The sequence below is a fragment of the Pseudophryne corroboree genome, chromosome 4, assembly GCF_028390025.1.
Source record: "Pseudophryne corroboree isolate aPseCor3 chromosome 4, aPseCor3.hap2, whole genome shotgun sequence".
Lineage (NCBI taxonomy): Eukaryota > Metazoa > Chordata > Amphibia > Anura > Myobatrachidae > Pseudophryne > Pseudophryne corroboree.
This window is the reverse complement of record NC_086447.1, coordinates 842,002,365-842,027,273: the sequence shown is the minus strand read 5'-3', so window position 1 is coordinate 842,027,273 and position 24,909 is coordinate 842,002,365. Positions and strand designations below refer to the sequence as shown.

The following is a 24,909-nucleotide window of genomic DNA, read 5'->3' as shown; positions in this document are numbered from 1 at the left end:
CAGCAGCATACACACTGGGCGATATAGTAGACAACGTCTCTCAGGATGCTCAAAATGAGCAACGTGGTTTACAGTACTTTATTGGCAAGTGTGTATGCACCTGAAGAAGCTCAGAGTACAAAGTGTACCTGCATCTTGTTATGCTCAAGCAGTGATGCAGGAACCTTTGTACACACCTAAATCATGCTTGGCAACTATCCTGGAATAGCTAGTAAGTAGACTACATGTAATGAATGACTTCCCAGACTCCCAATCTCCCTGAAGCCAGCCCAGAAAAGTATTATATACAGTAAAGCTGACAGTGCAGATATATAATGGTATTTTGGATCAGATTTTTCCTAGATAAATCAGACATTGCTTCCAATAAAGAATTTTTTGATAGTATTTCCTGTTAAACTTTCTCAACTTTGGCTGTAAAATGTGTTTTCCGACCCAGGGCACTAAGATGAGGGGGCGCTGGCCAGTGAAAGGTCTGAGGGGAAAGAGGATTATGGGGCATATTTATCAAGCCTCAGAGAGAGATACAGTGCAGATAAATAAAGTACTACCAACCAATCAGCTCCTTTCATTCCTCAAACACAGGGATCTATTTACTAAGCCTTGGACGGAGATAAAGTACCAGCCAATCAGCTCCTAACTGTCATTTTTTCAAACACAGCCTGTGACATGGAACTTTATCTCCGTCCGCTTTATCTCCACCCAAGGCTTAGTAAATAGACCCCTGACCCTATAACATGGCAGTTAGGAGCTGATTGGTTGGTACTTTGGGTGGAATGTACTAAGCCTAGAAATGTGCCCAATCTCCGAAAATGCAGTTTTTGGAGTTTTGGCCACATTCCCATTTTATACCAAGCTCCAGAATGAGTTAATACATTCTTGAGCTTGGACTCAGCGAGTGACACCATCTTTAGATGGCGTTACCCAAAAGGATCCCTCCCAGCACCCCCCTTGGTGCCCACGTCATTCCACACATGCACAGAAGGAGTCCCGGGGTCTTAAATCCGGAAGTCCTTTAATTTCAAAGCACAACTGTTATCAGGAGCTGTCCTACTCACATTTCTAAGTACGTACCAGCGTTATGTACCCGCTAAGTGGCAGGGTGTATCGCATTGCCAATGCGATGCATAGTACAACCTGCCCTTTATTTCTCTACACTTTATCTCTCTCCATACATATGCCCCATAGGGGATAATGCACAGAGATAAAGTACAAACCAATCAGCTCCTAACTGCCATGTTACAGATTGTGGCCCTTATTCAAGTTTGTTAGCAAATCAAAAAAGCAAGCAACTGGGCAAAACCATGTGGCACTGCAGGTGGGGTAGATGTAACACATGCAGAGAGAGTTAGATTTGGGTGGGTTATATTGTTTCTGTGCAGGGTAAATACTGGCTATTTAATTTTTACACTGCACTTTAGATTTCAGTTTGAACACACCCCACCCAAATCTCATCTCTCTGCACATGTTACCCTTGCCCTGCCTGCAGTGCAAGGAAACATATCTGTCTTGGACAGTGGTGCAAGTAGAAAAAATGTCCTATAGGTACTGTGTGCGCGTGCCAAAAAACGGGTGTGGCCAAATGCCACATAGGGCATGGCCAATGAAAATGGGGGCGTGATACACATATGGGGGAGGGGCAGATACACATATGACCCCAATAGTGCCAGATACACGTTGCCCCACAGTGCCAGATATACATTGCCCCACAGTGTCAGATATACATTGCCTCACTGTGCCAGATACACAAATGCCCCCAGAGTGCCAGATATACATTGCCTCACAGTGCCAGATACACAAATGCCCCCAGAGTGCCAGATACACAAATGCCCCCAGAGTGCCAGATATATATTGCCTCACAGTGCCAGATATACATTGCCTCACAGTGCCAGATATACATTTCCTCACAGTGCCAGATACACATTGCCCCACAGTGCCAGATACACAAATGCCCCCGGAGTGCCAGATATACATTGCCTCACAGTGCCAGATACACAAATGCCCCCAGAGTGCCAGATACACATCGCCCCACAGTGGCAGATACACAAATGCCCCCACTCTGTCAGATATACATTGCCCCCAGTGCCAGATACAGAAATGCCCCAACAGTGCCAGATATGCCCCCAGTACCAGATACAGAAATGCCCCCACAGTGCCAGATATGCCCCCAGTGCCAGATACAGAAATGCCCCCAGTGCCAGATACACATGTCCCCGCAGTGCCAGATATGCCCCCAGTGCCAGGTATACATGTTCCCCAGTGACAGATATGCCCTCAGTGCCAGTTATGCCCCCAGTGTCAGATATGCCCCCAGTGAAAGACACACATGTCCCCCCAGTGCCAGGTATACATGCCTCTCCGCCCCCATCCCCCCCCTGCTCACCGCTGCTGCTGTCCTGTGTGTGTGAGGGGAGGAGAGCGCAGCATGCGCCTCTCCTGACCCTCAGTCGGTGCAGGTGTCTTTCTTCAATTCAGCGCCGGTCCGTGAGCCAATCCAAGCTCTCGGTCCGGCAGCATTGGTTGCCGGTCCGCGAGCTCTGATTTGCTCACGGGCCGGGCACTGAATTGAAGAAAGACACTGAGGGGCAGAAGAGCGAATGATGCGCTCTCCTCCCCTCATGCAGCCACAGTGATCAGCGGAGGGAGGGAGGGGAGCGAGCGGTGAGGAGCGGTGGCCCATCGGCGTGGGTACGGCGTACCCACGGCTAAATTCTTAAGGGTACGCCGTACCCACCCGTACCCGCCCACTTGCACAGCTGGTCTTGGAGAAAAAAATTAGACAGGCATGGGAAAAGGTGGTAGAGAGGCAGAAAGACTGAGAATGAAATGAATGAGTAAATAATACATAAGGTCAAATTACAATGGTAGATAGATATTAATTGCGTCTCCATCTACTTTCAAACGTGTTATGAGGTTAATATGGCAATGCAAACATAAGGCTAGGCTCACACCTGGCGCCTGCGTGGGATTAGTTTCTTCATTTTTTTTTTTTTTTATATATCAGTACTTTGAATTCTATTGTGTTTAACCTACTGGGGCTGCTCGGTGCAGCGTGTCTTGGCTTTAGTTCAGAGTGACTCAGAATTCACACATAAAAAAAACACAATACAGAGAATAGTCCAAGTCTGGGGAGAGGGTGAGAGGCTTGGCCAGTTGCTTGTGAAGGGCTAACCGTATACTCCATGGATTAGGCATCATCATCATCACTCAGTGAAATAGTCAGTCTGATCGCAAACAAAAAGCCTGTGGTCACTATCAACTAGAGTAGTGGTTTTCAACCGCGGTCCTCAAGTACCCACAACAGTTCATGTTTTCCAGGTCTCCTCACAAGTGAAATAATTTGCTCCACCTGTAGGTCTTTTATAATGTGTCAGTGAGTAATGAATACACCTGTTCAACTGCTAGGTGACCTGGAAAACATGAACTGTTGGGGGTACTTGAGGACCGAGGTTGAGAACCACTGAACTAGAGTACTAGATTGTAGAGATGTGCGGTTCAGATAATGCAAAATCCAAAACACCCCCGAATTTATGGGATCCACGTTTCCAAGTCCTAGTGTTTCTGCCATACCCGGATCCCAAAACGAGGAAAAACATCATGTTCCCGGAGTCGGCTCTCACGTATTTTGCATTTTCCCGGAGCCGGATCTTGCATGTTTTGTATTCCATATAAAAGTCCCTCCCTCGTGATCGGGCTCCATATCACACTGGAGAGCAGAGGGAGAGGGTGTGGGATGGTGCTGGAGGACAGTTTTGTCAAAAATAATAATATATATATATATATATATATATATATATATATGCCATTAGCATTTTATTAGCACACCATCAGGGCACCATTAGGGTGCTATTAGGAGTAGGTCTGGAGTGGACTTAGGGTTTTAATTATTTGTATAATACATACATACTACACTAAAGCTGGGTACACACCTACTCAATCCCCTGATGACCATGTAAACGCTCCCGAGGTATACTATATGTAAGATACAAGGGTGTAACAATAGTGGGTGCCGCTGCTATGGGGCCCAGAGGCTGAGGGGCCCCATCTTTGGGAGGATGAGTGCAGGTGGGCTCTTGCAGTACCCTTACTATAACATGGCAGATCAGGTGGGATACTTTAGAACAGTCAATGTCCACTGTGCCAACAGGACTGGGTGATGTAGATCATAGCCACACTGAAAATCATTATTATTATTATTATGATGATTATTATTATTATTATTATTATTATTATGCACTTAAACACAGATTACTCGATGACACTAATTCTTCAGCAGAAAGTCAGCATTTGACTAATTCTATGACAGGGCCGAAACTAGGATTTTTGTCACCCGGGGCAAGGTAGTCATTTGAAACCCCTTCCCCCCCCCCCCCCCCCCCCCCCAAAAAAAAAAGTTTTATTTTTTTTACAATAAATAAATAAATAAAAAAGTAAAAAACTAAACATTTTAAAATAAATAAATAAATGAATAAAAATATTATATATATATCTCTTTCAGAACTTTTTTACCTGAAAAATTGCCTTTCCTAACATAAATTTCATATCCAGGAAAAAGTGTCCCCATTTTACACAGTACGACTGGCAAGTGTCCCCATTTTACACATTGCGGCAGACAGGTGACCCCATTTTACACATTGCGGCAGACAGGTGTCCCCATTTTACACATTGCGGCAGGAAAAAGTGTCCCCATTTTACACATTGCCGCAGGCACGTGTCCCCATTTTACACAGTACGCTGGCAAGTGTCCCCATTTTACACATTGCGGCAGACACGTGTCCCCATTTTACACAGTACGCTGGCAAGTGTCCCCATTTTACACATTGCGGCAGACACGTGTCCCCATTTTACACAGTACGACAGGCAAGTGTCCCCATTTTACACATTGCGGCAGACAGGTGACCCCATTTTACACAGTATGCTGGCAAGTGTCCCCATTTTACACATTGCGGCAGACACGTGTCCTCATTTTACACAGTACGACAGGCAAGTGTCCCCATTTTACACATTGCGGCAGACAGGTGACCCCATTTTACACAGTACGCTGGCAAGTGTCCCCATTTTACACATTGCGGCAGACACGTGTCCCCATTTTACACAGTACGACAGGCAAGTGTCCCCATTTTACACATTGCGGCAGGAAAAAGTGTCCCCATTTTACACATTGCGGCAGGAAAAAGTGTCCCCATTTTACACATTGCGGCAGGAAAAAGTGTCCCCATTTTACACATTGCGGAAGGAAAAAGTGTCCCCATTTTACACATTGCGGCAGGAAAAAGTGTCCCCATTTTACACATTGCGGCAGGAAAAAGTGTCCCCATTTTACACATTGCGGCAGGAAAAAGTGTCCCCATTTTACACATTGCGGCAGACAGGTCCCCATTTTACACATTCCGGCAGGTGGTGGGGAGAGGGAGGGAGAGAGAGAGAGAGAGAGAGAGGGAGGGAGAGGGGCTGACTTACATTTGAAGCGGTTCTCGCCGCTCTTCAGCCGCCTCTCCCTCCTCGTCTGCGCGGCTCCCCCTTCTCCGTCCTCCCGAGTGCCCAGCTCGGGGGGGGGGCGGGGTTTCGTGGAATGACGCGTTTGCGTCGTGACGTCACGACGCAATCGCGTCATTCCGCGAAACCCCACCCCCCCGAGCTGGGCACTCGGGAGGACGGAGAAGGGGGTTTCAAAGTATAAAGAAGTGCCGCGGCGCTGCACTGGCGCACAGGGAGAAGGTGTTAGGGTGTCTCGGCGCCCCCTCCAATCCGGCGCCCAGGTCGCCTGCCCCCCTAGCCCCCCCCCTAGTTTCGGCCCTGTCTATGAAGGTACCTTCAAATTAAGTTATATCTTCTCCATCAGTTTCCGTAAATACGTAAACATTGTCCTCCAGCTTCATAAATTGTTTTATTATACTCCCAACTTGCTTAGATATATAGAATAGTCCAATATATGAATTCATTAGTTGATTGATTTCTGATGGTTGCAAAGAATTCATTCCATTTTGGACACTTAACTTCTGGAAAATAGTCCTTGTGCTCTATGGGAGAGGATTCAATTACAGGCAAAGCCATCAGCAACAGCTGCACTTGACGGCAGCCCACTTGTGCAAATTCAGGATTCTGACAGGTGGACGAGGGGCGCAAGATGCAACAACAATTACTACCCTTCTTGCCTACAATTGAATCTCCCCTATTTATTTTAGAAATAACAAATTCCTGCAGCCCTCCATAATGGACCAGCAAAAGAAACATACTGTACATCTTACATGATAATAGTAATGCAGAGATCTATCTGCACCAGAATAGAGACACCTTGCCGTGCCTGGTGGATTACTAGTTCCCTGTGATAAGTGTGACTTCTGCAGTTTATGCTCACACTTCCAAAACTGTGCCTTATGTGAGCATTGTTTTATCTTCTAACCAACTTCCGCTCTGGATAAATAAAGGGTGAAGATCACCAGATATATACCTGATTGTACTACAAGTATAGACAATTTAAGGTAAGATTATGTCTTATGATATGTCCCCAACAAAGTTTAATAAACTGAAATGTTGGATAACTGACATGGCTGACAACTGATTTGTGACTTCATAAGACCAAGAGTGTCACCTATATCTGCAGTGGGTGCTGGCTAAAGGAGGGCAATGGGCATATTGGAAGATTCATTCTTGTGAGTGGTTTATATATATATTATACACACACATGAGGAACGAGGATTTGGTAATTACAAGAATGAGGGTGGAATACTAAGGTCATGGGTTCGATTCCCACCATGGCCCTAACTGTGTGGAGTTTATATATTCTCCCCGTGCTTGGGTGGGTTTCCTCCGGGTACTCCAGTTTCCTCACATAATCCAAAAATATACTGGTAGGTTAATTGGCTTCCAACAAAATTAACCCTAGTGTGAATGTGTCTGTGTGTACATGTGATAGGGAATATAGATTGTAAGCTCCACTGGGGCAGGGACTGATGTGAATGGGCAAATATTCTCTGTAAAGCGCTGCGGAATATGTGTGCTATATAAGTAACTGGTAATACATAAATATTTGGCTACTGGGCCGGGTATATTTGGGGGTAATTTTGCTCCTACGGTATTATTAACCTCAATAACATTCATTTCCACTCATTTATAGTCTATTCTGAACACCTCACAGCTCACAATATTGTTTTTAGGCCAAAAGGTTGCACCAAGGTGTCTGTATGACTAAGTTAAGCGACACAAGTGTGCGGCACAAACACCTAGCCCATCTAGGAGTGGCACTGCAGTGGCAGAGAGGATGGCACTTTTAAAAACTAGGCCCCGAAGAGCACATCATGCAAAGAAAAAAAGAGGTGCACCGAGCTCGCTGGGTGACTAAGCTAAGTGACACAAGTGTGTGGTACAAACGCCTGGCCCATCTAGGAGTAGCACTGCAGTCCCACTGCACTAATGGCGATTACCGGATGCACGTCTAACACCAACATAGCTGTCAAGGCCTCAGTTATCCGCTTTGCAACAGGATGACTGCTGTCATATTTCATCTTCCTCGCAAAGGACTGTTGGATAGTCATTTGCTTAGTTGAAGTAGTATAAGTGGTCTTCCGACTTCCCCTCTGGGATGACGATCGACTCCCGGCAGCAACAACAGCAGCGGCAGCAGCAGCAGTAGGAGGAAGTGGTTCTTGTTCTTTCCCTATTTTATCCTCCAAATGTTTGTTCTCCATTATTTTGCTGGAGTTATATAACAAAATGCAGCAAAGGAGAGCGTACCTTTACACCACACAGGGAAAACCCTGTAAAAATTATTAGGATTAAATATTAATAACTCCTTTATTTGGAGAAAATAAAATACAGCACAGGACAGCACCACTGAACTTATATGGCAGCCCCACTGGACTAGACTTATACGGCAGTATCACTGGACTGGATTTATACGGCAGTACCACTGGACATATATACGGCAGTTTCACTGGACTTATACGGCAGTATCACTGGACTGGATTTATACGGCAGTACCACTGGATTTATACGGCAGTACCACTGGACTGTATTTATACAGCAGTACCACTGGATTTATACTGCAGGACGACTGGACATATACAGCAGTATCACTGTATTTATACGGCAGTACCACTGGACATATACGGCAGTACCACTGGACATATATGGCAGTATCACTGGAATTATATGCAAGACTTATATTGCAGTACCCCAAGACTTATATGGCAGTACCCCTGGGCTTATAAGGCAGTACCCCTGAACTTATACAGCTGCACCACTGTACTGGACTTATACGGCAGTACCCCTAGACTTATACGGCAGTACCCCAAGACTTATACAGCTGCATCACTGTACTGTACTTATACGGCAGTATTCCAAGACTTATACGGCAGTACCTCTGAACTTACACAGCTGCACCACTGTACTGGATTTATATGGTAGTACCCCAAGACTTATACGGCAGTACCCCAAAACTTATACAGCTGCACCACTGCACTGGACTTATACGGCAGTATCCCAAGACTTATACGGCAGTACACCTGGGCTTATACGGCAGCACAGGGACACCACCACTGTACTGATGCAGCACAACACAGCACCACTGCAATGGACTGGACTTATACAGCAGCACTGGACATATGGCAGCAGAGGACACCACCACTGTGACTGGGCTGATGCAGCACAAGACTCTACCACTGTACTGATGCAGGACAACACAGCACCACTGGACTGGACTTAAACAGCTACACTGGACATATGGCAGCAGAGGACACCACCACTGTGACTGGACTGATGCAGCACAAGACACTACACTGGCCTGAGCAGCACAAGACAGCACTGGAATCGCCACCCTACTTTCCCTCCCTCATAGACACTGAGGGTGGAGACATGTCCTCTTGCTACACTCTCCAATGCCGGAGTGAAAATGGTGGCGATGTGTGGCTCCTTATATGGAATCCAAAACCCGCGAGAATCCGACAGCGGGATGATGATGTTTTGCCTCGTTCTGGTTTCCGAGTCTGTCGGGAAAACCCAAGCCGGACTCGGATCCGGGCTCGGGTAGTGAAGTCCGGTAGGATTGAGTTCTCAGGGAACCGAACCCGCTCATCTGTAGTATAAAGTGACATAAAGAACACCCCTAGGTCACATCTAGATCAAAAGTATACTGTGTATAAACAGGGCAGTCGAGAGCCGGGCTGGGCCCAGGTACTTTTCAAGGGGCGTGGCCTAATCACAGGAGGTGTGGTCATGTACCCTTAGAAATAAAAAACTGAAAAAAATTGTATTTTAAGCAACTCCATTGCCACGCTGCAGCCCAGTACACAGCAGCGTGTGCTGGGCTGAGAAGAAGAGCTGCAGATGCTGCCAGGTAAGGGCGAGGGGGCCCCTATTGGACCCTCACTGGGCCCCTCCATTAGACCTGGGCCCGGGTAATTTGGACCCCCCCCCCCTCTCTCTGCACCACTGTGTGTGTGTGTGTATATATATATATATATATATATATATATATATATAACCAGAGGGTACAGGCGGCACTCAGAGTCTTGCACAATCAAGTTGAAAAAAGCAAAAGTGCATTTAATGTCAACGTTTCGGGGGATGGACCCCCTTCCTCAGGACACTGCAAACTAGTGACAATTCAAAACAAACAACTTAAATACGTTACCTTCCCAGGTCCCAGTGTCTCCCGCAGCGTCCGCGCCGTCCAGTGTACGGAGCCCGCACTTCCGGTCACGTGTGGCGCCCGGCAGCCGGAAGTCGCGTCATCCCGCAGCATGGACCCGCTGATGACGTGGCTGTGAACAGAAGGGAGTGGGTAACCATGGTGACGATGCGCAACTACCACTGTGTGTTGCGCACAGTCCCCTGACACAACAATATGTAAAACCATTACATTATGACATGGACTGTGAAAATCATTCAAAAAGTGCTTACGATAATATGTAATATAGTGACAAAATTAAACACGAGTGATAAGACACACTACCAAGTAGTGTGAAAGTGAAATGACTAAAAACCATATAGTATATACAAAAGAAATGCCTAGCACACATCGGTCACTATTTGCCATGACATCAACTTGTTCCAAAAACCAGTTCTACATGGCAAGATTGTATGGAATGGCATGCATTTACCTAGTCAAATACCTTAAACAGCAGCTACAAATTAGTAAAGTTACTGATTGACTTGCCATGACTGTGGAATCCTTAAAACATCTTGGATGTATGGGCTAAAAACTGACGTGCCTCAGCACTATTCTACTGACAATATCCCTATAAGCCATGTTTACTAGTAATGCCTGACTATATAATGGAAAATGGTATTGAGAAAATTGTGTTGGAAAAATTAATAAACAATGTAGGCATTTATAGAAAACAGCTTAAATTCAGCTGTTCATTTAAACCTCTAGGGTAAATGGTGTCTAGCTTATGTATCCACCGAGCTTCTAGTTGGAGTAATTTGCCAGCCCTATCGCCGCCTCGAGGTGACATCGGAATATGATCCACAATTTTATACCGTACTGTTGCTAAATTATGGCGCATCTGGACAAAGTGGCAGGCGACAGGTTGGTCGCTTTTGCCGGTATTAAGGGCAGCCCTAATAGCTGACCTATGTTGGGCCATCCGCTCCTTGAAAAGGCACTGAGTCTTGCCTACATAATAAAGACTGCACGGGCAGATCAGAACGTAAATTACAAATGAAGAACTACAAGTGAGGGGCCATGTGATGTTAATTTTTTTGCCCGTGTGTGGATGCAAAATAAAGTCTCCCGTAAGCATGTAGCTGCAAGTAGTGTAGCCCAAGCTTTTGAAACAGCCTGGTTTGCGTCTTAAAAAATGTGTCGCCGTCGTGGCTGATTTAAAACCCGTGACATCATTTTTAACAACAAGATCCTTAATGTTGGCGCTACGTGTGTAGCATGGCATAATTCAGCTATATTTGAGAGAAGGTAAATTGTGATCCGTAGTAACCATAGGCCACATCTGTTTGATGCGTCCGTTGGTTCTAACACTAGTTGTATTAAATTCATTAATCCAGGTAACTTTCTCAGTTTTAGGTTTGGGACCATCTTTCATCAATAATGCATTTCTATTTTGGGCCATTACCTTGTCACGTGCCTGCTTTAGAATGTCCTTGGGATATCCCCTCTGGACAAATTTTTCAAACATGGAATCTAGCTGTCTTTCAAGATCATCAGGTTCACTTGTGATCCTGCGGACCCTGAGAAATTGCGAATAAGGGAGACCTCTCACTAAGAACTGGTTTTTGGAACAAGTTGATGTCATGGCAAATAGTGACCGATGTGTGCTAGGCATTTCGTTTGTATATACTATATGGTTTTTAGTCATTTCACTTTCACACTACTTGGTAGTGTGTCTTATCACTCGTGTTTAATTTTGTCACTATATTACATATTATCGTAAGCACTTTTTTAATGATTTTCACAGTCCATGTCATAATGTAATGGTTTTACATATTGTTGTGTCAGGGGACTGTGCGCAACACACAGTGGTAGTTGCGCATCGTCACCATGGTTACCCACTCCCTTCTGTTCACAGCCACGTCATCAGCGGGTCCATGCTGTGGGATGACGCGACTTCCGGCTGCCAGGCGCCACACGTGACCGGAAGTGCGGGCTCCGTACACTGGACGGCGCGGACGCAGCGGGAGACGCTGGGACCTGGGAAGGTAAGGTATTTAAGTTGTTTGTTTTGAATTGTCACTAGTTTGCAGTGTCCTGAGGAAGGGGGTCCATCCCCCGAAACGTTGACATTAAATGCACTTTTGCTTTTTCAACTTGATTGTGCAAGACTCTGAGTGCCGCCTGTACCCTCTGGTTAAAATGTTGGGGCCACCATACCCTTAGGAAGGCACCGGAGCAATACCCCCACGGGGATAGCGGAGTGCCGGGCTGCTACCATGGACCATGGATATATATATATATACTATAGAGGAAATAAAATGTAAGCCCTTTTAAATATCATATTCTCTAAGTTATATATATATATATATATATATATATAATTTAGAGAATATGATATTTAAAAGGGCTTACATTTTATTTCCTCTGCTGCCTAGGGGACAGGCTGATAAAGTAGCTTCTGAAACACAGATGAAGACCATTGGACAGGTTTCCTTTGTGTTACAGCCGTTACCTTGAGGCCACTATTTCCTTTTTGTAAAACAATATCTAATATACAGTACATAAAGGTAGATAGACTGATTCTGCATCACATTACTGGGCAAACAAAGACCTGTCAAAGGGTAAAGATATGGGTGGAAGTGACAAGATTCTATACATGGGCATAGTGTACATTTCAAGTAACTGAAAATCTGTGAATTATTATTTATCTTCATTTTATGTTCTCTTCATTTTATTTAATGTTGTAGACTTGTGGGTTATTCAATTAGCCGTGTGGTTTACCCCGTGACTGATTGGTTTAAAAAATCCCCGTGGTGTGCAGAAAGGCTATTCAATAAAACAACCTTTACCCCACACCGAAAAATCGGGATTCAGGCACAGAAAATCACAGATTCCGCGTAAACTGCGGAATTAGTGTTTTTTTTTCCCGTGCGACCCAATGTTTTGGGTTTTTATGCGGACTGATCTGCCAGGTTCAGTCCATTCCCGGGGACTTACGCGCAGGACTGCGGGAGTTCTCTCAAAGGGTAAAACTTGCTAGTCGACAAGCAGCAGCGGGGGTTTTGAATTCCCCCCTATGTTTCCATGCCTGTGTGTGCACTGGAAAGTACTAAATGCTAACAAACCACACACGTAAATGACAAGGAACTCCGTCATGCCACTAAAACACTTCACATTTAGTGGTTGTTTTTGACACGTTAGCAGCGGGATGTAATGGTGTGCGCGATTAATGGGGGTAATTCAGATCTGATCGCTGGGCTGCTAATTTTGATATCCTGTGATCAGATAGTCGCCGCCTCCATTGGGAGTGTAAATTCTCTTGTGCAAGTGTGCGATCGCATGTGTATGCCGTGCTGCAAAATATCACTTTGTGCAGTTTGTGTGCAGCCCAGGACTTACTCCTCTAGTGCGATGAGAACAGGCTGATCCGGGCCGGAGCTGACGTCACATACACTCCCTGAAAACACTTGGGAACGCCTGCGTTTTCCCTGACACTCCCTGTAAACGCTCAGTTGCCACCCACAAACAGCCTCTTTCTGTCAATCACCTTGCAAATGTCCATGCATTCGGATTTTTTGCACCATCCCGTCGCTGACCGCGATGCCCGTTGTATTTGTCCGACACGCAGTGCGGTGCATACGCATACGCAGTTAGGACCTGATCGCCCGCTGTGCTCAGATCTGAATTACCCCCAATGTGCTGGACAAACCCGCACCTTCTCGCAAGTTTTTAAGTTCAAGGCTACTACATTTTCTAGAATGAAAACTTGCACAATGTAATGTGAGTTTCACTACACTGGACGTTATTCAGAGATAGACGCAGATCGCTGCATACGCAGCCAGATATGCGTCCATCTCGTCACATGCTGAGGGCCACCCAGCACAGAGCAAGGCCACCCAGCATGTGTGAGGCTGCTTCCTGATGCATCCGCAATTAAATTGCGTCTGCATCAGAACTAAGGTTGATCCCTGGCAGCGCAACCCGGCTGCGCTGTCAGGCAGTCCGCTGCCATATTTTTAATTAACCTTTCAATTAGCCATGCGGTCTGTGGTAGACCACCATAGACTACACTATGGGAACCATCATAGACTACAATCGGGATTTTTTTCTCTATTATAGCCTATAGGATCCGCTATTACGTGGCGCTCCCTGATTGGCTGACAGATCTCCAAAATGACAGAGGTCACAAGGGGACCCGACATTCGGGAAAAGGGGATGCATGTGTACACATGGCTCCCCATGTGTCTGGATTTTTGCGTTATTTTTTTAACCCCTGGATGCCTACATGGAAAATAGAGAACTGATCTACACTGGAAATAGGTGAGCTCCTTACATCATGCTGCTGGTGAGGTCATCTTCAAGTGCCGCAGCTCCAACACGCCGCTGAAGTCAGTCCTACCAAAGCAGGCGGCCAGGAGAAGGATAGAGACGACAGCTACTAGGGTACGATAGGGACAGCAGACTGGAGTGATCACACTACACCACCAATGATAGTGGATTATAAAGCACTCAATTGTGACATTAACGCTACCCAGGTATCACATCCATGCAGGACTGTACCGCTCATAGGGTGTAATTCCAAGTTGATCGCAGCAGGACATTTTTTAGCAGTTGGGCAAAACCATGTGCACTGCAGGGGTGGGGGGGGGGGGGGCAGATATAACATTTGCAGAGAGAGTTAGATTTGGGTGGGTTATTTTGTTTCTGTGCAGGGTAAATACTGGCTGCTTTATTTTTACACTGCAATTTAGATTTCAGATTGAACACACCCCACCCAAATCTATCTCTCTCTGCACATGTTATATCTGCCTCCCCTGCAGTGCACATGGGCCCTCATTCCGAGTTGTTCGCTCGCTAGCTGCTTTTAGCAGCATTGCACACGCTAAGCCGCCGCCCTCTGGGATTGTATCTTAGCTTAGCAGAATTGCGAACGAAAGATTAGCAGAATTGCGAATAGAAATTTCTTAGCAGTTTCTGAGTAGCTCCAGACTTACTCCTACATTGCGATCAGTTCAGTCAGTTTCGTTCCTAGTTTGACGTCACAAACACACCCAGCGTTCGCCCAGACACTCCCCCGTTTCTTCAGACACTCCCGCGTTTTTCCCAGAAACGCCAGCGTTTTTTTCGCACACTCCCAGAAAACGTCCAGTTTCCGCCCAGAAACACCCACTTCCTGTCAATCACACTCCGATCACCAGAACGATGAAAAATCCTCGTTATGCCCGTGAGTAAAATACCTAACTTTTGTGTAAAATAACTAACCGCATGCTGTCTGTGAACCTTGCGCATGCGCAGTAAGCGACTAATCGCAATATAGCGAAAATCGGCAACGAGCGAACAACTCGGAATGAGGTCCATGGTTTTGTCCAACTGCTAACAAAGTTCCTGCTGCGATCAACTCAGAATTACCCCCATACACTCCCTTAGAAGAGTTGCAAACATTACTTAGTAAATATTGCTGGGATCAGTTTTTTAAAGAAAAGTTTGTGTTTCTGCTTCACTTTGTTTTTATGTCTGCTTTGTTGTGTTACACTTAGCGCTTACTAAAGAACACATATATACACCTTTACTGCAGCTAAACCGATACCAGACTAAGGGGAAGGTGTGCTAAACTTTGGAGAGAAATAAAGTGGAGAGAGATAAAGTACCAGCCATTCAGCTCCTATACTAATATTTCCACAGCTTGGTTACAAATGTGGGTCAGATGGCCGCTGTGTTACATGCCCGTACTGGATAATGTGATACACCGACTTACCTATTTGTTCTACAAGCCTGAATATTACTCCACCAATATGCAGGTCTCCAGACACTCTAATTATAACGTCTTGGTTCTCGGCCTCATTCTGTTGATCCACGGTAACACACAGCTCCCAGGAAGCGGGGCCGACTGCAGCTGTGTGGGTCATTCTGGGACCCTCACACTCCTGCTAGGAGAAAAAGAAAAGTGATTAAACAAAGTAATGGTTTGTTATGTTGTTGCTAACGTTTATAAACAGATGATAGCTAATACGATTACTATACGACACCGCACAGTAGCACTGTCCAGCAACTCTTCCACACAGTGATAATCACTGACAGCACCATGTGGAAGAGCCAATAAAATGTCATTCTTGTCTTTCTGACAAGCAAAAATTATTATTATTATTATTATTATTATTGTCACTGCATTATAAGTATCATTACTGTCACTGTATTATAAGTATTATTACTGTTACTGCATTATAAGTATTATTACTGTTACTTCATTATAAGTATTACTACTGTCACTGTATTATAAGTATTATTACTGTCACTGCATTATAAGTATTATTACTGTTACTGCATTATAAGTATTATTACTGTCACTGCATTATAAGTATTATTACTGTTACTTCATTATAATATTATTACTGTTACTTCATTATAAGTATTACTACTGTCACTGTATTATAAGTATTATTACTGTTACTGCATTATAATATTATTACTGTCACTTTATTATAAGTATTATTACTGTTACTGCATTATAAGTATTATTACTGTCACTGCATTATAAGTATTATTACTGTTACTGCATTATAAGTATTATTACTGTTACTGCATTATAAGTATTATTACTGTCACTGTATTATAAGTATTATTACTGTTACTGCATTATAAGTATTATTACTGTCACTGCATTATAAGTATTATTACTGTTACTGCATTATAAGTATTATTACTGTTACTTCATTATAAGTATTACTACTGTCACTGTATTATAAGTATTATTACTGTTACTGCATTATAATATTATTACTGTCACTTTATTATAAGTATTACTACTGTCACTGCATTATAAGTATTATTACTGTTACTGCATTATAAGTATTACTACTGTCACTGTATTATAAGTATTATTACTGTTACTGCATTATAATATTATTACTGTCACTTTATTATAAGTATTACTACTGTCACTGCATTATAAGTATTACTGTTACTGCATTATAAGTATTACTACTGTCACTATATTATAAGTATTATTACTGTTACTGCATTATAAGTATTACTACTGTCACTGTATTATAAGTATTATTACTGTTACTACAGTATAATATTATTACTGTCACTTTATTATAAGTATTACTACTGTCACTGTATTATAAGTATTATTACTGTTACTGCATTATAAGTATCATTACTGTCACTGTATTATAAGTATTATTACTGTTACTGCATTATAAGTATTATTACTGTTACTTCATTATAAGTATTACTACTGTCACTGTATTATAAGTATTATTACTGTTACTGCATTATACGTATTATTACTGTCACTGCATTATAAGTATTATTACTGTTACTGCATTATAAGTATTATTACTGTTACTTCATTATAAGTATTACTACTGTCACTGTATTATAAGTATTATTACTGTTACTGCATTATAATATTATTACTGTCACTTTATTATAAGTATTATTACTGTTACTGCATTATAAGTATTATTACTGTCACTGTATTATAAGTATTATTACTGTTACTACAGTATAATATTATTACTGTCACTTTATTATAAGTATTACTACTGTCACTATATTATAAGTATTATTACTGTTACTGCATTATAAGTATTACTACTGTCACTGTATTATAAGTATTATTACTGTTACTACAGTATAATATTATTACTGTCACTTTATTATAAGTATTACTACTGTCACTGTATTATAAGTATTATTACTGTTACTGCATTCTAAGTATCATTACTGTCACTGTATTATAAGTATTATTACTGTTACTGCATTATAAGTATTATTACTGTTACTTCATTATAAGTATTACTACTGTCACTGTATTATAAGTATTATTACTGTTACTGCATTATAAGTATTATTACTGTCACTGCATTATAAGTATTATTACTGTTACTGCATTATAAGTATTATTACTGTTACTTCATTATAAGTATTACTACTGTCACTGTATTATAAGTATTATTACTGTTACTGCATTATAATATTATTACTGTCACTTTATTATAAGTATTATTACTGTTACTGCATTATAAGTATTATTACTGTCACTGTATTATAAGTATTACTACTGTCACTGCATTATAAGTATTATTACTGTTACTGCATTATAAGTATTACTACTATCACTGTATTATAAGTATTATTACTGTTACTGCATTATAAGTATTACTACTGTCACTGTATTATAAGTATTATTACTGTTACTGCATTATAATATTATTACTGTCACTTTATTATAAGTATTACTACTGTCACTGCATTATAAGTATTACTGTTACTGCATTATAAGTATTACTACTGTCACTATATTATAAGTATTATTACTGTTACTGCATTATAAGTATTACTACTGTCACTGTATTATAAGTATTATTACTGTTACTACAGTATAATATTATTACTGTCACTTTATTATAAGTATTACTACTGTCACTGTATTATAAGTATTATTACTGTTACTGCATTATAAGTATTACTACTGTCACTGTATTATAAGTATTATTACTGTTACTGCATTATAATATTATTACTGTCACTTTATTACAAGTATTACTACTGTCACTGTATTATAAGTATTATTACTGTCACAGCATTATAAGTATCATTACTGTCACTGTATTATAAGTATTATTACTGTTACTGCATTATAAGTATTATTACCGTCACTGTATTATAAATATTATTACTGTTACTTCATTAAAAGTATTATTACTGTCACTGTACTAGAAGTATTATTACTGTCACTGCATTATAAGTATTTACTGTCACTGTATTATAAGTATTATTACTGCTACTTCATTATAAGTATTATTACTGTCACTGTATTATATGTAAGTATTATTACTGTCACTGCATTATAAGTATTTACTGTCACTGCATTACAAGTATTATTACTGTTAATGCATATAAGTATTATTACTGTCACTGTATTACAAGTATTATTACTGTTACTGCATTATAAGTATTTACTTTCTCATCATTATAAGTATTATTACTTTTACTGCATTCTAAGTATTATTACTGTCATTGCATTATACAGTAAGTATTATTACTGTCACTGTATTATAAGTATTATTACTGTTACTGCATTATAAGTATTATTACTGTCACAAGAGGCTTAACTGTGGGAGGCAACGGAGTCGGATGCTGCCGGGCTCCTGCCCTTTAAGGGGGCACCTCTCCTTCCGTTCCGTGTTCAGCGACACCATTCAATTAAGTTAATTAAGTTAATTGACAGCTGTCACTATATATTCCGTGGCCGACTCCCCTCCCCACTAGTCCCTGCACCTTACAAGTCACACCCTCTTTATTATAGATGCATATTTTAAAAGTGTCATACCCAGAATTAGAAACCACGACCTATTACACTGAAAATAGGCGCCTTATTGATGGAGCTATTTGCTCCTGTATAGGAAGCATGAGAATTCTAACAAGTGTAATAGGTAGTGGGTTCTAATCCTGGGTATGACCAGACCAGTGGTGCAAGTGTGTGGGTACGGCGTACCCGTAAGAATTTAGCCGTGGGTACGCCGTACCCACACCGACGGGCCGCCCGCTCCTCTTCCCTCCCTCCCTCTGCTGCTCCCCGCCGCACCCGCCGTCCCCGCCGCACCGCCGCTGATGTGAGGGGAGGAGAGCGCACCCTGCGCCTCTCCTTCCCCTCAGTCTCCGGCGGGTGTCTCAGTTTAATTCAGCGCCGATCCGTGAGCCAATCAGAGCTCGCGCTGAATTAAAATGAGACACCCGCCGGAGACTGAGGGGAAGGAGAGGCGCAGGGTGCGCTCTCCTCCCCTCACACAGACAGACGGCAGCGACAGCGGTGAGCAGGGGAGGGGGGCATGTATACCTGACACTGGGGGATATCTGGCACTGGGGGGGCATGTTATACCTGGCACTGGGGGATATCTGGCACTGGGGGGGGGCATGTATACCTGGCACTGGGGGATATCTGGCACTGGGGGGGGGGGGCATGTATACCTGGCGCAGGGGGATATCTGGCACTGGGGGGGCATGTATACCTGGCACTGAGGGATATCTGGCACTGGGGGCATATCTGGCACAGGGGGGCATATATACCTGGCACTGGGGGATATCTGGCACTGGGGGGGCATGTATACCTGGCACTGGGGGATATCTGGCACTGGGGGGGGGGCATTTATACCTGGCACTGGGGGGGCATGTATACCTGGCACTGGGAGCATATCTGGCACTGGGGGGCATGTATACCTGGCACTGGGAGCATATCTGGCAGTGGGGGGGACTTGTGTATCTGGCACTGGGGGATATCTGGCACTGGAAGGACATGTGTATCTGGCACTGGGGGCATATCTGGCACTGGGGGCATATCTGGCACTGGGGGGACATGTGTATCTGGCACTGGGGCATATCTGGCAATGGGGGCATACTTGTGTATCTGGCTCTGGGGGCATATCTGGCACTGTGGGCATATCTGGCACTGGGGGCATATCTGGCACTGCGGGACATGTGTATCTGGCACTGGGGCCATATCTGGCACTGCGGAGACATGTGTATCTGGCACTGGGGCATATCTGACACTGAGGGCATATCTGGCAATGGGGGCATACTTGTGTATCTGGCACTGGGGGCATTTCTGTATCTGGCATTGGGGGCATATCTGGCACTGTAGGGGCATTTCTGTATCTGGCACTGGGGGGCAATGTATATCTGACACAGTGGGGGCATTTGTGTATCTGACACTGTGAGGCAATGTATATCTGGCACTGTGAGGCAATGTATATCTGGCACTCTGGGGGCATTTCTGTATCTGGCACTGTGGGGCAATGTGTATCTGGCACTGTGAGGCAATGTGTATCTGGCACTGTGGGGCAATGTGTATCTGGCACTGTGAGGCAATGTGTATCTGGCACGCTGGGGACATTTGTGTATCTGGCACTGTGGGGCAATGTGTATCTGGCACTGTGAGGCAATGTGTATCTGGCACGCTGGGGACATTTGTGTATCTGGCACTCTGGGGGCATTTGTGTGTCTGGCACTGTGGGGCAATGTGTTTCTGGCACTGTGAGGCAATGTGTATCTGGCACGCTGGGGACATTTGTGTATCTGGCACTCTGGGGGCATTTGTGTATCTGGCACAGTGAGACAATGTGTATCTGGCACTCTGGGGCAATGTATATCTGTCACTGTGGGGCAATGTATAGCTGGCACTGTGGGGCAACGTGTATCTGGCACTATTGGGGTCATACGTGTATCTGCCCCTCCGCCCATATGTGTATCACGCCCCCATTTTCATTGGCCACGCCCAATGTGACATTTGGCCACACCCATTTTTTTGTGCGCGCACAGTACCCGTAAGACATTTTTTTCTACTTGCACCACTGGGTATGACACTCATAAAATAATTGTTAGAGAAATAATCAGCATTTTGAAAGACTGAGTAGATCTACTGTATGTAGTGTGTTGCTGCATACGACATAGATCTGCCTAGTTACAATGCTTTTGAATTGACAGTTCTAAGTAGCTTCATATAATTAGAATCTGCAGCTGTACTGCGTATTTATCTATATATGGGGGGGCACCAATATTTATCTTGCCTCCGGGCAACTGGGACGAACTTACGCCACTGCCTGTCACTGTATTATAAGTATTATTACTGTCACTGTATTATACATATTATTACTGTCACTGTATTATAAGTATTATTACTGTTACTTCATTATAAGTATTATTACTGTCATTGCATTATAAGTATTTACTGTCACTGTATTATACATATTATTACTGTCACTGTATTATAAGTATTATTACTGTTACTTCATTATAAGTATTATTACTGTCACTGTATTATACATATTATTACTGTCACTGTATTATAAGTATTATTACTGTCATTGCATTATAAGTAATTACTGTCACATCATTATAAGTATTATTACTGTCATTGCATTATAAGTATTATTACTGTCATTGCATTATAAGTATTATTACTGTCACTATATTATAAGTATTATTACTGTCACTGTATTATAAGTATTTACTGTCACTGCATTATAAGTATTTACTGTCATTACATTATAAGTGTTATTACTGTCACTATATTATAAGTATTATTACTGTCACTGCATTATAAGTAATATTACTGTCACTATATTCTAAGTATTATTACTGTCATTGTCTTATAAGGTGCCACAGTGCCAGACAGTAGGGAGAACAGAATATACATAAATCAGGTATATACAGGTTGAGTATCCCTTATCCAAAATGCTTGGGACCAGACGTATTTTGGTTATCGGATTTTTCCGTATTTTGGAATAATCGCATACCATAATGAGATATCATGGTGATGGGACATAAATCTAAGCACAGAATGCATTTATGTTTCATATACACCTTATATACACAGCCTGAAGGCAATTTTAGCCAATATTTTTTATAACTTTGTGCATTAAACAAAGTGTGTGTACATTCACACAATTCATTTATGTGTCATATACACCTTATACACACAGCCTGAAGGTCATTTAATACAATATTTTTAATAACTTTGTGTATTAAACAAAGTTTGTGTACATTGAGCCATCAAAAAACAAGGTTTTCACTATCTCACTCTCATTCAAAAAAGTCCGTATTTCGGAATATTCCGTATTTCGGAATATTTGGATATGGGATACTCAACTCAACCTGTATAATGTAGACAAAATAACTGCAGACATGACCACAAAGGGTACGGAGGACCCTGCTCATTAGAGAGCTTACAATCTATTGGATGAAAACAATCTGTTACTATTATCCTGCTACCTGACCAGTAAATAAATAATTAATTGTGTCCTAGTAACGAAGCACATAGAAGGCCATTCTATAGATCTGGTACACTTGTTCTCACAAGCATCAAGGACTCAGATTGGGCCCTTCCCTGCATTGTATAATGGTAAAGTGATCGCTAATACAACAACCTCTTTAATTCCAGGCTTGGGATCTGGCCGTGATACTGCGCAAATCACTCAGAAATGGCCACGGCACCATTTTCCACATGATTTGTGTCCGCACTACAGGGCTGCATTGGGACTCCGAGTAAGTATAATATATGGGTGCAGGGTGTTCGGTGTGGGCCCACCTTGACCCAGGGGCCCATGTGCACCGCACACACTGCATCCATTATAGAAACACCTATGGATTTATGCTATCTGAAGATGGCATTAGCCAGCGGCTGCTCAAGGTATGGCTGATAGGGATGTCGCCCAGACCATAGCCTGAAAGTTCGCAGCCCTGTGCTGTGCCCTAGCTGCTGGATGAACCTCTGACCTAGGCTGTGCTGGGCACATCTGCAATTAGCAGAGAGAGCGCTTCCAATGGGAAACCATATCCCGCTATAGAGGCAAACTTATCTGGTTTTAGGGACTGCAACCGATGCAGTCTCTAGAAGCCTGGGCTGCTTGTTAATTTAGTCACCGCTGGTGTGGAACAATGACCTGATGGCCATTCTCACTGCCTCCTCTATGAGTAGTTGTACCCTGCCTACATGTAGTAGAGTAACAGGGCAATATCTCACCAGTATATTATGTGATGTACAACAGATCAACAGGAGCTTATTACAAACTGTCCATGGAGGACATGTTGGCAGACTGAAGCATAGGAAACATATACAATATTCTATCTCCTTCTAAAGAGATCAACAATTCAATAGAACAGAGAAGATTCCATGTTTAACAGACATCAGTATAGGGCACAGCAATTTCTCATGGAGGATACAGCCAGCAGCATAGGCCACGGTAATATCTCATGGACGTTACAGCCAGCAGAATAGGGCACCGTCTTATCTCATGGAGGTTACAGCCAGCAGTATAGGGCACAGTAATATCTCATGGAGGTTACAACCAGCAGTATAGGGCACAGTAATATCTCATGGAGGTTACAGCCAGCAGTATAGGGCACAGCAATTTCTCATGGAGGATACAGCCAGCAGCATAGGCCACGGTAATATCTCATGGAGGTTACAGCCAGCAGAATAGGGCACCGTCTTATCTCATGGAGGTTACAGCCAGCAGTATAGGGCACAGTAATATCTCATGGAGGTTACAACCAGCAGTATAGGGCACAGTAATATCTCATGGAGGTTACAGCCAGCAGTATAGGGCACAGTAATATCTCATGGAGGATACAGCCAGCAGCATAAGCCACAGTAATATCTCATGGAGGTTACAGCCAGCAGAATAGGGCACCGTCTTATCTCATGGAGGTCACAGACAGCAGTATAGGGCACAGTAATATCTCATGGAGGTTACAGACAGCAGAGTAGGGCACGGTATTATCTCATGGAGGTCACAGACAGCAGTATAGGACATGGTATTATGTGTAATGGAGGTTACAGCCAGCAGAATAGGGCACAGTATTATCTCATGGAGGTCACAGACATCAGAAAATGGCACGGTATTATCTCATGGAGGTTACAGACAGCAGAATAGGGCACAGTATTATCTTCTGGAGGTTACTGCCAGCAGCATATGCCACAATACTATCTCATGGAGGTTACAGACAGCAGTATAGGGCACCATATTATCTCATGAAGGTTACAGACAGCAGAATAGGGCATGGTGTTATCTTATGGAGCTTACAGACAGCAGTGTAGGGCACCGTATTATCTCATGGAGGTTACAGACAGCAGTGTAGGGCACCGTATTATCTCATGGAGGTTACAGACAGCAGTATAGGACACTGTATTATCTCATGGAGGTTACAGACTGCAGTATAGGGCATGGTATTATCTCACGGAGGTTACAGCCAGCAACATAGGGCACAGCAATATCCCGTGGAGGTTACATACAGCAGTATAGGGCACCATATTATCTCATGAAGGTTACAGACAGTAGTACAGGGCACTGTATTATCATATGGAGGTTACAGACAGCAGTATAGGGCACCGTATTATCTTATGAAGGTTACAGACTGCAGTATAGGGCACTGTATTATCTCATGGAGGACGGTTACAGACAGCAGTATAGGGCACTGTGTTATCTTATTGAGGTTACAGGCAGCAGTATAGGGCTCAGTATTATCTTATGGAGGTTACAGACAGCAGCATAGGGCACACTATTATCTTATGGAGGTTACATACAGCAGCATAGGACACAGTATTATATCATGGAGGTTACAGACAGCAGCATAGGGCACAGTATTATCTTATGGAGGTTACAGACAGCAGTATAGGGCACGGTATTATCTTATGGAGGTTATAGACAGCAGTATAGGGCATGGTATTATCTCATGGAGGTTACAGACAACAGCATAGGGCACAGTATTATCTAATGGAGGGTACATCCTATAGA

The 24,909-nt window shown here is 43.1% G+C and overlaps 1 protein-coding gene across 3 annotated transcripts in view; it reads right to left on the bottom strand.

Moving 5' to 3' along the window:
- The window catches only part of FERMT1 (FERM domain containing kindlin 1), an 80,412-nt gene that overhangs the window by 48,489 nt on the left and 7,014 nt on the right, over positions 1-24,909 (bottom strand). Inside the window, exon 2 of one of the 3 annotated variants that reach the window (XM_063918589.1) lies at positions 15,363-15,534. In XM_063918589.1, the coding sequence (XP_063774659.1) occupies positions 15,363-15,513 (151 nt within the window). In that variant the 5' untranslated portion in view covers positions 15,514-15,534. Of the gene's footprint in view, positions 1-9,628; positions 9,700-15,362; positions 15,535-24,909 lie in introns of those variants that run through there. The other 2 variants (XM_063918588.1, XM_063918590.1) reach the window with 2 other exon arrangements.